General features: G+C 36.7%; 2 protein-coding genes across 2 annotated transcripts; one reads left to right on the forward strand and one right to left on the reverse strand.

Annotated features, from left to right (window-relative positions):
- Positions 1-3,409: 3,409 nt before the first annotated feature.
- On the forward strand, positions 3,410-8,665 carry LOC132064325 (uncharacterized). The gene is made up of 4 exons (XM_059457273.1): positions 3,410-3,651; positions 4,300-6,617; positions 6,753-7,598; positions 8,217-8,665. Exons 2-4 carry the CDS (start codon positions 4,773-4,775, stop codon positions 8,265-8,267), a joined length of 2,742 nt encoding a protein of 913 aa, XP_059313256.1. The 5' UTR covers positions 3,410-3,651; positions 4,300-4,772; the 3' UTR covers positions 8,268-8,665.
- A 937-nt stretch (positions 8,666-9,602) lies between these two features.
- LOC132064327 (protein DEHYDRATION-INDUCED 19 homolog 3) lies at positions 9,603-13,969 on the reverse strand. Its single transcript, XM_059457274.1, has 5 exons — positions 13,639-13,969; positions 13,393-13,565; positions 12,483-12,562; positions 10,822-11,076; positions 9,603-9,955 (listed from the first exon to the last, which is right to left on the reverse strand). Exons 1-5 carry the CDS (start codon positions 13,712-13,714, stop codon positions 9,847-9,849), a joined length of 693 nt encoding a protein of 230 aa, XP_059313257.1. The 5' UTR covers positions 13,715-13,969; the 3' UTR covers positions 9,603-9,846.
- Positions 13,970-14,936: the final 967 nt, after the last annotated feature.

Genomic DNA, 14,936 nt, shown 5'->3' on the forward strand with positions numbered 1-14,936 from the left:
AAAAATAGGGTCAATCGCACAAATGCCCCTATTTCAGGGTGGTCTTTAATTTTTGCTCTTCAACACTTTTCGAACGGGCATAATTTAAATTATATTACACAAATTATCTTTGGACATGACAAAACTTTCAAACTCCACAAAAACAGGACTTACGCCAAACGGACGTAAGTCCTACAGAACTTATGCCAAGCAAAGCAGAAGTTCAGTTTCCGAAGGTAAATGTTACAGAACTTATCCCAAGCGAAACATGTAGGATATTTTCATTAAATGACTGGCAGGGACAAAAATTAAAAGCCACATATATGAGAAACAAAAAATTAAAGACCAGTCGTTTGAAGGGCAATCCATGCGGAAACTTCTATGAAGTTTACTTGGGGGAGACTTAAATGGTAATCTTTTAAAAACTGGGATTTTTTAAGATGTTATATATAATAATATTTGGAATCTTAAGATGGATAAAAAAATTTAAAATAATTACCTGGTGAAAAAATAATATTTCAATGTTATATTGAGTTAGTTGATGCTTGCATAAGGCATACCGTGTAAGTTTCCCTTTTTTTTTTTTCCTTCTCGAAGCTGGTGATCCAATTGAAACAAGCTCGTTGAATGGGTAGTTTCTATCACTGGGCTTGTTAATCCAATATCCACAGTTAGAACATTAGTAGTTTCCTCTGAAATTCATTTGAACCCTTGGACGACAGTCTAAGTAGTTCGTTGGTTAAACAATTTCTTAATGCAACTCAAGTTCCCTCTTCCCCAAATCTCCATTGATTAAGAGTTCACAGTTTAATAAGTGTCACGCGTTCGAGTTTCAGTAACTATGTATAGGTCCAACTAGGCATTTTCTACTCCTATTAAGTCTTCACTGTGTGAACAAAAACTAATTCCTCAGCTCAGACTTTAAGGCAGCAAAATTTATGGGATTTTTCGTATTGTATAGTCATCCACCAAAATAATAGTTGGAAAAGATATATCTTCCGTATATTAATGTATATATACATATAATTCATAATTAGCGTATATTTTTGTATATATGGCTGGCGGCTATATTTTTTTAGTGAGCGGCCAAATGTTTAACTTTCCCAATAATTATTCCAACCCGTGCATTTGTATCATTTTTTTGTGCGGATTGCCCTTTAAAAGCACTGGTCTTTAATTTTTGCCCCTCAAATTGGTGGTTTTTAATTTTGCCCTTCGCCTAATACCTCAAGGTTTTGAGTTCGAATCCTAGCTCAGTAAAAAAAAAAAAATGAATTTCGCAAGCGGGGTTTGGCTGATTCAGTAGGCAGTACTGCGAATTTTGAATGCGCGCAAGTAGAGTTTTGCATTCAAAATTACTCGCTCGAGGCCTAACTTTGGCCCGAATACGCCTAACTTTGTTACAAAACTCTGCCTTGCGATTTTTTTTTTGACTGAGCAAGAATTCAAACCCAAAGCTCATGGTATTAGGCGAAGGGAAAAAAATTAAAGATCAGTGCCTTTGAAGGGAAATCGTGCAAATGACCCCATTTGTATTATGATAAATCCTTAATCTTTTCAACTTACATCATGTTATGTTATGTAAAAGCCCCTTTTAATAGGGCAATTTGCACGATTGGCCTTATTGAGGGGTGGTCTTTAATTTCCCCCCCTCAAATTGCTGGTCATTAATTTTTGTTCTTCGCCTAAAATATTCCGAGGTTTTGGGTTTGTACCCCGGTTCGCTCAAAAAAAAAAAAAATAATATATATATATATATATATATATATATATATATATATATATATATATATATATCGCAAGGTAGAATTTCGTAAGAAAATTACGCCTATTCGGCAAAAGTTTGGCCTTAGGCCTTTGGGCGCATAACTTTTATAAAGATTCCAAAAGAAAGCAAAAAAAAAAAAAAAAAAAATCTGTCTTGCAAAATTTCCCAAGGCAAACTTTAAAGCAGAATTTTCGTGAAGCCTTGCCTTGCGAAATTGTTTTTTTTTTTTTTTTAAGCGGGGGTTTGAATCCAAAACTTCGAAATATTTTCGATCACTTTTTTAAGCGTATGCCAAAAATTAGACAAAAAATTAAAGAACAGCGCCTTTGAAGGTCAATCCGTGCAAAAAAATGTTAATCACACGGACACCATTTCCGGTTGTTGCTGGAACCCACAAGGCCTAGCCCGAGTATCTGGAAGGCCCAATGGTCACTTCTTCAGGCAGGCAGCCCAGTCAGTTTTTGATGGCCCAATATATGCTTTCACGTTTTCACAGGCTCAGAATCTCAAGATCGAGGTATCAAGTTGACACGCAATTCTCGTGACTTCACTTCCTACCGCCCCATTTATCTTGTTAGGTTCTGCAAATTAGGCAAACCTCTCTTCTAACTTTAAGCACTTATTATTATTGTTCTTCTTTACAATTTACAAAATTACATTGCATTTTCCCTTTTATAGAGGAAAAAAAAAAAGATAGATTACAGGTGTGTTCGGTATGAAGGAAAATGTTTCCTTGGAACATGTTTCGCAAGAAAATAAGTAGGTTTCTTACACATTTTTTGTATTCTGTACGTAAGCAAAAAATATAATCCTAAAAGAAATTGTTATATAATATAGACAAATGTTATGAGGGTGAGTGGTGGGGCTGGGGCTGGGGTGGTGGGTGGTGCGCAGTAGCGGATCTAGAATTTTCTTTAAGGGGCTTTGAAAAATAAAAATTTCAATAAATTCCAATCTAATTCCATTGAAGTATAAACTTATCCTTCTTCCTCCATTAACATGTATTCCATACATTTCAAAACTAATATTTTCAGGATAGAAAAGAAGCGCGAAAAAACTTCAAATTGAACCTTATACCTATAAAAATCCTAGCAATGACCTACCATTCAATTTATGGATTATTTTTTCGATTTATGACTCTGAAACTTTGGTTAGCTCTTAGTTCTTTCACGAATAATATGTCCTTGTTACGAAGAAATTGCACATTTATCCTTCAAACAGAATGGTCTTTAATTTTTGCCCTTAGCAATCGAACCTATGTCTAGCGGGGGCAATAAATTCTTTAAGGGAGCGGGGCGTAACTTATGAGATATTATGGTACAAGAATATAAACTTATGACCGACGAAAAAGTTGTCAGTTACGAGGGATAAAAATTAAAGACCAGCACAAAATAGGGACATGAGTGCCAATGACCCCCTTGTTACTTCTCGTAGCTTACTGGGCTGCATAAGATCCTGTGAGCCCAAAACCAAAATCCAACTTGGTGAGCCCAACGTCAAAATAGCAGTTGAGATGCTCTCTATATCACAAAGGGCAAATATGGAAATTCACATATGCTCAACCAATAGCATTACACCCAAGTTGCTTCCTATAAAGGTATCCCCTCGAAACGTCCTAATAATAGATGCTTCTATTTTGTAATTGCAATAATATCACTGTTTTAAAAAGCACATCTACAATTATAGAAAAACAAAAAGAAGAAAAGAAAAAAACAAAAAAAGTAAAGAATACAAGTACAGATTCTTTTAGGTGACCCTCTTCTTATTTCCTTCAAAATTTCATTTTGATTTTTTCTTTTATTTATTTTTTAGAAAAATTGAATTGATTTTATATATAACCTCAAATAAATCTCTTTTTTTTTTCTTCTGGGTTTTGCCTATTTTGCCTCCTCTTCCTTTCTCAGGTACTTACCATAACCTATCTTTATTTTTTTTTCCTTTTTATTTCTGCATCTTTTAATTAAAAGAATTAATAAGGTAACTCCAAAATTTATCTGGGTTTTTGTTTGTTTGGTAATCTATTGATTGTTGAGATTTGTTATCTGTTCTTTTTTACTGTTCCATCTCAATTTTGGGAATTGGTGTTATTGAGGTTGAATTTAATACTAATTTAATTCATCCATATATGGTGTTAATTGTGTTTTTGCTGAGAATTTTGTTTATTTAGTTATTGCAATTAGCTTAGTTATTAGGGTATCTTGATCTAGGGTTAAAGTTTTGATCTTTGGGGATTTCATTTTTGTATTTAATTAGATCAATTTTTCTTATTTTTGGGTTATTTATGAATAAAGATTGGATTTTTAGGGTGTTCTAGTGTTTTAATTTTAGCTGATTTGACACCTTATTTAGATGAGCTTATATTAGAATGTTGAGATTTTGAGAATTCCCATACTAATCTGGATAATTTTGTAACTGAAAATGGACAGATGTGTAATATTTATTGGGGTATACCTTTGGAGAACTCGAAGTGGTAGGGAAATAAATTGCATGATTTTGAGCTTATTTTAGAGGCCTTACCTTACATAAGAAATGATGGGTTGTTCATGTTTCAGGCGGATTCATTTCCTTCCTTAATTAAGTGGTGGCTCTAGTGGTACACGAGATTATCACGTAATTTGATCTGTTCCAAGTTGTCCGTTTGTGCTCCTGTCGGTGTGGCTTTACTGTACACGAGATTATCACGTAATTTGATCTGTTCCAAGTTGTCTGTTTGTGCTCCTGTCGGTGTGGCTTTAGTGGTACACGAGATTATCACGTAATTTGATCTGTTCCAAGTTGTCGGCTTGTGCTCCTGTCGGTGTGGCTTTAGTGGTACACGAGATTATCACGTAATTTGATCTGTTCCAAGTTGTCGGTTTGTGCTCCTGTAGGTGTGGTTTTAGTGATAGATTATCACGTAATTTGATCTGATTCAAGTTGTCGGTTTCTGCTCCTGTTGGTGTGGCTCTAGTGGTACATGGGGATTATCACATAATTTGATCTGATCCAAGTTATCGGTTTGTGCTCCTGTCGGTGTGAAAAAAGGATGGCGAGGGGAGGCAGGGTTGGTCGCAAGACTAATGATACGAGAAAGGCTGGATCCACGTATAGAGGTTCAGATCAGTCAGATGAGGATTACACAGTTGATGACGATGAGGAGTTTGATGAGTCAGAAGATGGTTATTCTTCTTTTGTCGGAGATGAGTCAGAAGAGAGTTTAGGTGAATATGAAGTGAAAAGGGTTGTTCGATCAAGAGCACCAAGCAGAAATAAAAAAGGCACTGTAAAACATAGAAAGAGAAAGAGAGTTTCATATAGAGAAGATGATGATGAGGATGATGGAGTTGATGAAGATGATGAGGAATTTACTCCAGATTGCTTGGATGAAGAAGAAGAGTTTCCAGTAAAGAAAGGGACAAATAATTCTAGCAAGCGACGGTCACGTAAGGGCACCGTCAAAGATGAGGACGATGAGGAATTCACACCATATTCCTTGGATGAAGAAGAAGAGTTTCCAGTAACGAAACGGACGAATAATTCTAGCAAGCGACGGTTGCGTACGGGCACTGTCAAAGATGAAGATGAAGATGATGAGGAGTTTACACTAGATTGCTTGGATGAAGAAGAAGAAGAAGAGTTTCCAGTAACAGAAAGGACGAACAATTCTAGTAAGCGAAGGTCACGTAAGGGCACTGTCAAAGATGAAGATGATGAAGAAGATGAAGATGAAGATGATGAGGAACTAAATCTAGATGGCTTGGACGAAGAAGAGGATTTTCCAGTAATGAAAGGGATGAAGAATTCAAGCAGGTCACGGAGGCGTAAGGGCACTGCCAAAGATGATGACGAGTATGATGATGAAGATGATGAGGACTTAAATCTAGATGTCTTGGACGGAGAAGAGGATTTTCCAATAACGATAGGGATGAATAATTCAAGCAGGCCACAGAGGCATAAGGGCCCTGCCAGAGATGATGACGAGGATGATGATGAAGAAGATAAGGATGATGAGGAATTCACTCCAGACAGCTTGGACGAAGAAGAGGATATGCCAGTAACGAAAGGGATGAAGAATTCGAGCAAGCCAAGGTTGTGTAAGGGCACTGCCAAAGATGATGACGAAGAGGAGGAGGATGATGATGAGGAGTTCACTCCAGATGGCTTGGACGAAGAAGAGGAGTTTCCTGGAATGGAAAGGATAAAGTATTCAAGCAAGCGACGGTTGCGTCGTAAGGGCACTGCCAGAGAACAGAAGAGTAATAGAAACCATAAAGAGTTGAAGAAGATCACAAGAAAGAAACCACAGAAGAGACGGCGGCTGAAAAGGAAAGCAAGATCTGAAAAAGATGAGGAGTTCATAGACGTCGATCCACTCACGGAAGAAAAGAATAAAAAGAGTGCAGGTCAGAGGAGAAAAAGAAAGAGACTAACACTAGATTCTGATTCAGATTTTGTTGCGAATTCTGGATCATCTGACCGTGAGTTTACCATCTCTGAAGAAGAGAGGGAACAAGTCAGAGAGGCTAGTAAATTTTGCAGGAGCTTGGTGAGGGGCTCTGCGTCTTTGAAACATTCACCAAGAGAGGAAGCTCCGCGTCTACAAAGAAAACATCCAGTAAGAAAGGCTAAAGCAAAGGTGGAGGAGTTAAAGACTGAACCTGGAAAGCAGATCTGTGGCATATGTTTGTCTGAAGAAGGGAAAAGAACAGTTAGAGGGACACTGAATTGCTGTAGTCATTACTTTTGTTTTGCTTGCATCATGGAGTGGTCCAAAGTGGAATCCCGTTGTCCACTGTGCAAGCAAAGGTTTGTAACAATCAGTAAGCCTGCGAGGTCAGACACTGGCTTTGATTTGAGGACTGTGGTTATTCAGGTCCCTGAGCGTGATCAGGTACAGCCCTTTCTTACTTTTGTGCATTCATTTATATAGTAAACCTGAATATTTTTTTGGTTAAGTTGTTGGGTTTGATTACATAAAAACACCAAATTTTCTAACTGCAGTCAAATGTTTAAATTGTGTATATAGGTTTATCAACCATCTGAAGAGGAGCTTAGGGGTTACCTTGACCCGTACGAAAATGTATTATGTACAGAGTGTCAGCAAGGTGGGGATGATGCTCTTATGCTACTTTGTGATCTCTGTGATTCACCTGCGCATACTTATTGTGTTGGTCTTGGACATGAAGTACCTGAAGGTAACTGGTACTGTGAAAGCTGTCGGCCAACTGTTCTTGCTTCTTCAAATCCACAAAATCTGAACCCTATGCCTGATAATAGAACAAGCACCAATTTTTCTGTTGGGTCACCTCCTGTTGCTAATGTAAGAGAAATGTTTGATCTTAATGAAATGTATGTGCCCGATACCCCTTTGGCTGAAGATTCAGGTGAGTTTCAATCTCCCCGAGATGGTCAAGTTTCTCCTCTAGCTTCTGGGATTGGAGCATTCACAGTTTCTGACCGACGTAGAATACAGCGGCAAATACATCAACTCCTTCATAATAGGAGACAACTTGGTAATAGTCTCTTTGGCTCTCAAATTGCTCGAAGTAGGGAATTAGCAACTCAACCTGCCGTAGCACAAAGGGCAGTGCCTCATAATACATTTTTCCAAGGAAGGCAACCAGAGAGTAATGCTCGTTTACCTCAAAATCGGAACCTTGTACCCGAAAGGTCAAGTAATTTGAGCGGGCAACTGAATTTGAATGGAGCCTCTACATCATCGCAAAGTTTTTTTGGTGAATTTTTAGAAAGTGAATTGCAAGGGACCGAAGCAAGTTTCGGCTTTGGTTTGGCTCATCAGCAACTCCATCCCTGCAGTAGCAGATCTAATGCTGGCCCTGATACCAGCAATTCTCCTTGTCAATTTAGAGAGGTGAGATCCTTTAATTAGTGAAGGAGTTAGTGGAATCAATGGTTAGAAGTTTTATTTAAAATCTGATTCAGAGATTCAAAATTGAGGGAGTCTAGTTTAATGTTTCCTTTAACTGAATGTTCCAGGGGGCACTTCGAGTATATTAGTATGATTAGGTTGAACGGATGTGGAGAATATATCTAGCCTTGTTGCTTCTTACACTCCAATCTGTGTATGCAAGTGAAACATGACTCGTGTCGTTTAACATATTCTCATTAGTCAAATTGATCAGAATTTAGAAGGGTCTTCACTGTGCGAGAACGTATTTAGAGCAGTGTGCACTTTAACCTGGACGCCCACCCTTCCCTTTGCTATCGTTGATGAATAATGCCATATTATCTCTCTTCTTTTTTTTCTTTTTTTTTCTTTTTTTTTTTTTTTTGTACTGTGAACAAACTCGAGCTCCTTTTCGCCTACCTATAGCTCATCTCGACATTTTAAGTTAGCTATCTCATTATGAATGTATTACTTCGACAGTTCTATGCAAGTTCATCTTCTCTTTTGCATCTTTCTAGTTTATTTACTAACCCCACCCCCCAAAAAAAAAAAAATCTGAATATATTACATGCTTTGATACAGCCTACAGTACCTACAAGGACATTGCCCAGTACTCTTAGAAGACCATTTTAGCTGCATGTGCTCAAGCATCGTGAAGTGAAGCTCTCTGTGCAGTCGACCAAAATTTGTAATTATGTTGGGAGACTGGCTGGCAGCCGAATCTCCCCCGTGGAGGGTCGGTGTCCTCTTGCCTCTTTTTGTATGTAAGGGATGATGGTGAGGGGAATCACCAGTAGAAGACAGTATGCTGTTTGTTGAGGTGTTGGGATTTGATGTGCGACTACTCAGAAATAGCGTTAGCCATTCTTTCTGCCCATTGACCCAGCCGGACAAATCCATTTGTTAGGATAGAATTTTCAGCTTTACACTTGTACACCCTGCTTTATTGACAAAAGATCCCTTGATTGTTAAGAATATGCAACAACCATTGTTCGTCATTGTTATTTATTAGTCAATTTTTTATCCGAGAATGATACTCAGCTGCTTTGATATGTTGGAATTTTACGAATGACCAAGATAACTGCTGTTTTTCTGTTATAACTGGTTCTTGTTGGCTGAAATCCCTTAGTTTATTGTTCGCTTATAGATGGCACGTCTTTTTACTGCTTTTCTTGATCAGGATCATGAGAACTGGATAAATGCCACAGGTTGTTATGTGAATTTCCATTGTTTCATCCATCTCTTTAAGTGAGGGCCTATAAAAATCAAAACACTAGCTTCAAGTGCTTTTCTCTCTTTTATTTCCCTCCGGGAAGTGTTAAAAAACAGGGTACCGGTAACTCTGCAAAATATCCTGGATAGTATTGTCAACAGAAAATTGTTACTTTAATTTCCATTTGGGGAAAATCCCCAAAATGTTAAAATCGTATGTGCTTGACAGTAGAATTATTTGATTGGCAACAGATGAAGAAATATGACCATTAAAAACATCTACTTTTGAAATGATGCACATTGGAACCCCCCCCCCCCCCCCCCCTAAAAAAATAAAAAAAAAAAAAAAGAAGCGTGAAAAAAATTTAATTCGAAGAAAACGTACTTACATGAAAGTGAACTTAAAGATCGACAGCAACTCCGCACTAAACCATACCCAAATTCGAAATATTGAATATTTTGTTAGCTTCCCCTAGTAGTATTTAGTAGTAGGTAGCAACCTTTCGTTCTCACCTTTCTTCCAGCTTTTTCCTTATAAAAGTCTAATAAAGTTGTTCTTTCTTAGTTCATTGCCTTTTATTACTTACGACACGAAATTTTCCAAAACTCATGACTCTCCACCTGCATCTACGTCCAGGTAGGTACTAGGATGTTCAATATAGTATATCTATTGTTTTGCTGTACTTTCGTTCCCAGTTCCTCTAGACTATATTAGATTTGGATTTTTCCCCATGAAAATAAATTACAGTAAAGCACTAACTTAAACGCTTATTATATTCTTTATCATACTCTTTATGGTAGCATGAGCTGCGATAAAAGAAGATACATGAAGAGTCTGCTGCCTATCGACTAAGTTCTACAACCAAGATAAATTACATGGATTACTACATCTTATTCCACAGTTGGATTACATTGTGCCAGAACGCGCACGGTGAGGGATCATTAACCACACAGCTTTATCAGTAAACTGGTGAACCCTGGACAACAGCCGTGTCAGCCTTCATAAATTATCATCCAGAATGGTGGACATTAGCAATCCTTGGATGAACGAACTCCTCTTTGTCTTCTCCTCATGATCCTTGATTGACAAAGGGGGCTGTTGAACTTTTCTGCAAAATAAGTTGCAATACGCTATAAGACAATGCGAGCTACCTGTATCTAGATACATAAGATCCAAAACTAAAGGCACAACTAGGATGATATCCTCATGATAAAGACATCTCACATGCCTGTCTCCTTCCCTCAGATAATAAAGCCGGGAAAAAAAAATAACGTTCTTCTGCTTCTTTTTGAAACTTTTCTATGGAACGAATTGATAACAAAGATATCCCAAAGGTAAACTATACTAGAACAACCCAATAATAACACCTCTGATTCACTCATAGAAAATAAAAATAAAAAAAACCTCTAGTCTATTTGACTGCCTACATAAATGTCAGACAAAGAAGGGTTCCTCCATTCAGTGTAACAGTGATTTCCATGTCATAGCACAAGTTGACAGAAGCCACCAATCAGAGCTGGTCTAGCAGAATCCTAGTTGAGCATTAATCCCTCAAGCATGACACACTGAAGGCGAAAACTATGAAAGCAAAAATTTCAACTTTTGTCTGTTTCACTGTAAGCAGCTCAAAATCAGTAAACCAGATACTTTAGCACACACAAATATACCAGATTGTAAATTGGATAATCATATCGGCATTTAGCCAATAACAACAACGGCTATAGTGCAAACTTGTTGGTTGGCAATATGAATCTCCAATATCCCTTCCACTCCATTCAGACTTCATCATTCCTAAAAAGTTGTGTTTTAAAACAGAGTTGGGGTATCTAACACTAAAGGTTCCCATTTAGTAAAAATTCTATTTCTAAAAGATTACTAAAATTTTGCACTTAATTACACATGTTGGTAGCAGCTCTATACAAGTGTTTATAATAAGCTACTTTACCAGAGCACAAAAACGAATAAAATACATACCTTTCTGAGGCAGTTACTATTGAGCTTTTCTTGGCTGAGATTGTTTCAGCAGGAGAATGCGTTTGAGCAGTCTTGAAATCATCACCCATCGGCAAAATGAATGATGACAACAAGGGGTCTGGTGCAGTACTAGTTGAGGAAGTTACACAAGAAGACCCTCCAAATAGAGACTGCAAATTTCCTTCTCGCAGTTCCTTCCTTAATAAGGAAAGTGTTGAATGAGAACCAACTCTGCGAGATTTCCTCTTGCGCTGCATGTAAGCTCAAGTCAAGGAACTCAAAATAGCTGATGAGTCGCTCATTGTCATTGCCATACTTCCTCTATTTCTCTTGATATCAGGATTTTAAAAAGCAACAGAACTCCTTCCATACGCTATGGAGATCAACCTTTCATCATGTTTTGGATCCCCAAGACAACCCCTAGGTTACCTAAATTTTTTTTAACTTTGATATTCATCTATAAGCAGGAGAGTATGTGTATTTTGCAGTTTGATTTAAGTTATAATATACTGTGTATACATCTTGAAAAAAAAAGGGAATACGTTTTTATCCTTCACTGATAATTAAATATTGTCTCCAATCCACTTAAATCCCTGCCTCCCGAAAAAAGGAAGAAAAACTAGTTTTGTCACTGATCACAACTATGATGCTACACAACTTAAACAAGAGTATCAGCTTTCAAAGATCTGCATCTGGGGTGCTTTCATTCAATGTGTACGAGAAAATGATCCTTGGGTCCCCAAGACCATGATAAATGACATTTTCTAAAGCCTGCCCAGAAGTTCTAACGGACTGACATGAATGAAAACGTAAAGTTGTATGTCATTGAGCTGAGGTCAAAGATGCATTCGAAGGTGTGCTTTGATAGATAAGTCGAGATGACAGATGCCTATGAAGTGCGAGAGGGACATAGTAGTTCACTTTCAAACAGCTGAAGGTTTTAAAGAACTTAAAGTACCCCAAAATATTACGTCAATTTCAATAAAGTACCCCAAAATATTACATCAATTTCAATAAAGTACCCCAAAATATTACATCAATTTCAAATAATTTATCTTAGCCAAAAGGCCGAGAAAGGAATCAGAATATGAAGGCATATTTTTGTACTCTTCCAGCAGAAGAAAACAGAGGTGAGCACCGAACCATAGAACCTCATCTTAAAGGCCCTAAAAAAAGAAACTGCCATACAGAAACCTACAGAAAAGAATACAAATTAAGAGCTTGCATCAAGTGGCCGACAACACCTAGAGTGTTACCAAGACAGTCAACCATCTCGATTCAGGAGCTTCAATGCACGCACTCTAAAAAAGAGAAATTTTGTGATAAAATGATGGATCAAGAAAAGGGAGAGAGGCAGAAAGAGGAAGAGTTTGACATTATTCCACTGGTGGAGGACCTCAAACTCCAATTTACTATAACAAACCTCAAAATTAATGCAACGCTCTTAACATCTGGAGAACTTTAAAGGCTAGGAATTGTGATTATTTTTTTTGATGACGAGGAATTGTGATTATTATACCCAGCTTATCAAAAAATCCATCTCCTACGTTCGTGTTAAGTGACAATTTTTGCACAAGACATTGCTATTTACAAATAAAAGAAGCACCAAAAGGAAACTACACGAATGAACCAAATCGACACTGAGATACTGAATAAAGGATATTTTGAAGATATTCCCATGCTGTAAGGTTATGTGTGCAACCATATCAACGCCCACCCTCATAGCACAAACTGGACACACCTACACAAAGAAGGCAACTGTGAGTAATAGTTCCAAAAATAGCTTCCATATGCATCAGATATTCTTGACAGCATACTCAAATCAGCAAATTAGAAGAAAACACCAGACAGGAGAAAACTATCATATCAACAAGTTACGAGGGATTCTACCCCTCCCTAGCACCAAGACTTCTCCAAGAAGATTGAGAGGAAGACTCACACAACAGCACAAGGAACAGCTAACATTTAAGCAATCCACATAACATCTCTGAACAACCAAATATTAGTATAAGGCACCTCGATCAAGAGAAAGACAGAAAAAAATGAAATCCCAACCACGAGCAACGGGTAAAACTTCTTTAGCATGATTTTCACAGACATTCAGAAATCCTAGAACAATTGCCACACGCAAAAACATGTTTCTGCACCACTCAAGAATGCCCAACCAGTACATACAAAAATGGAACACCATCAAAATGCAACTGTATTAAGTCATGTCATCATAGCTTGAAATTTCAGCTCATAAACCAAAACAATTAACACAATCTCTATCTTCCAACAAATGAAAAGACGTTTAACTTCTACACAACAACAACATACCCAGTGTAATCACACAAGTGGGGTTTGGGGAGGGTAGGATGTACGCAGACCTTACCCATACCTACCCATACCTCTGTGGGGTAGAGAGGCTGTTTCTGACAGAACCTCTGCTCAAAAGTTTAACTTGTACACATTCATAATAATTTAAGTGTAAATCGACACAATATCCAATTTTTCTACACTAGGGAAAAAACTAAGGATGATCAAGAATACAAAAAATGAACAAAAAAAAAAAAGAGAGTGATCTGATACCCCATTCTTGGCCTCAACAGGATGCTCATCATCAATATGACAACATAAACCAACAATATCAAAATACTCAGAACAAAAGCAGCAAGGAAACTCCTCTCTTATATTATCATCATCCACCTCAAGTTCCTCAAACCCCATCAACATTTCCGCGTCAATACTCTCCCATTTCATTCCTACACCCAAAATTAATCACATAAAAATCCAATCTTTAATCGAAAAAATCACAATAATTCTAAAATAAATTACCAGATCTCGACTGAAAAGCAGATTGATAACGCCTGGAAGCAGAAGATAAACGAGCACTCCATGAATCACCATCCATATTTGCTTCACCTCACTTTGAATTAAGCTAAATTTAAGTACAAATTCCACTCAACTGTTCGTTCTCAAACCCTAAGAGAAGGGTAGGTTGGTAATTTACGGACAGTGAGTAGTGTCGGTGTGTGATTTTTGAAACGAAGGGAAAGGAGTGCGATTTAGGTGAGACAAAACGACGACGAATCAATGAAGATGATGTTGAAGAAGAAATCAAGTAGATGATGAAGAGGAGGTAGAGAAGGCTATTTAGCAGGTGAAAATGTGTAAGTATTTTCTACCTAAACGAAGACCACACACACTTTTTATATATCTCTTTTTTTAATTTGGAAACATCATTCCTTATTTATTTTATTTATCTGGCTTCCAAAATTACAAATTTATTTCTTAGGTAATTTACTTTTAATTAATTATTAATACTGTTACACTCCAAAACGTCATACTATACAGTAACTAGCAATACCTCTTTTAATGCTTTTGGACTTTGACAAATTTAAAAAATAAATATTTTAGACCTGAATCAAACCGCAACAACTGTTTCTATCTGTCAAAATTTAATACTCTATATCGTAACAAAAAATTATATGGATGAAAGTATTTGACAGATTGTATCATATTAGGGGGTGGTTATTGTAAATACAAATATATCTGTATACATTGGTAACATTTAAAAAAGGTTCAATATTTTAAGTCTGAATCGAGGTTTTAATTTTTAATATTTTATAAAATAATATAATTATAATAAATATTTTTAAATAAATACGTAAAAAATTAAAGAAAACTATAAATAAGTGATATATATATATATATATATATATATATATATATATATATGCTACACACCCATAAAAAAATTAATTAGAACAATCTATTATATCTGTCAAAATTTTTTAGACAGATAAATAATTGGAAAAGAATATATATTAGGCATTCTAGCAATAAAAAAATATCTTGACTTTTAAATTTAATGTTTCAGTTCCTTTTTAAAACATTTGAGTAATTACATGTTGACTTTTGAGAATTTGGGCATTATATTGTGATTTGAAGAATGACTTTTGAGAATTTGGGCATTATATTAAGACTTATTTAACAAATTTCGTTTTATTTGAAAAGTTTTTGGGCTTACGCCCTAACACGCCTCAACAAAAAAAAAAAAACTCTCCCCAAACGCCCGGCGTACAAAGAGACTTTTGCCCCCGGACAACGCCCCGCCCCAATCGCCCCGAAAA

This window comes from Lycium ferocissimum, chromosome 7, assembly GCF_029784015.1.
Source record: "Lycium ferocissimum isolate CSIRO_LF1 chromosome 7, AGI_CSIRO_Lferr_CH_V1, whole genome shotgun sequence".
Taxonomy (NCBI): domain Eukaryota; kingdom Viridiplantae; phylum Streptophyta; class Magnoliopsida; order Solanales; family Solanaceae; genus Lycium; species Lycium ferocissimum.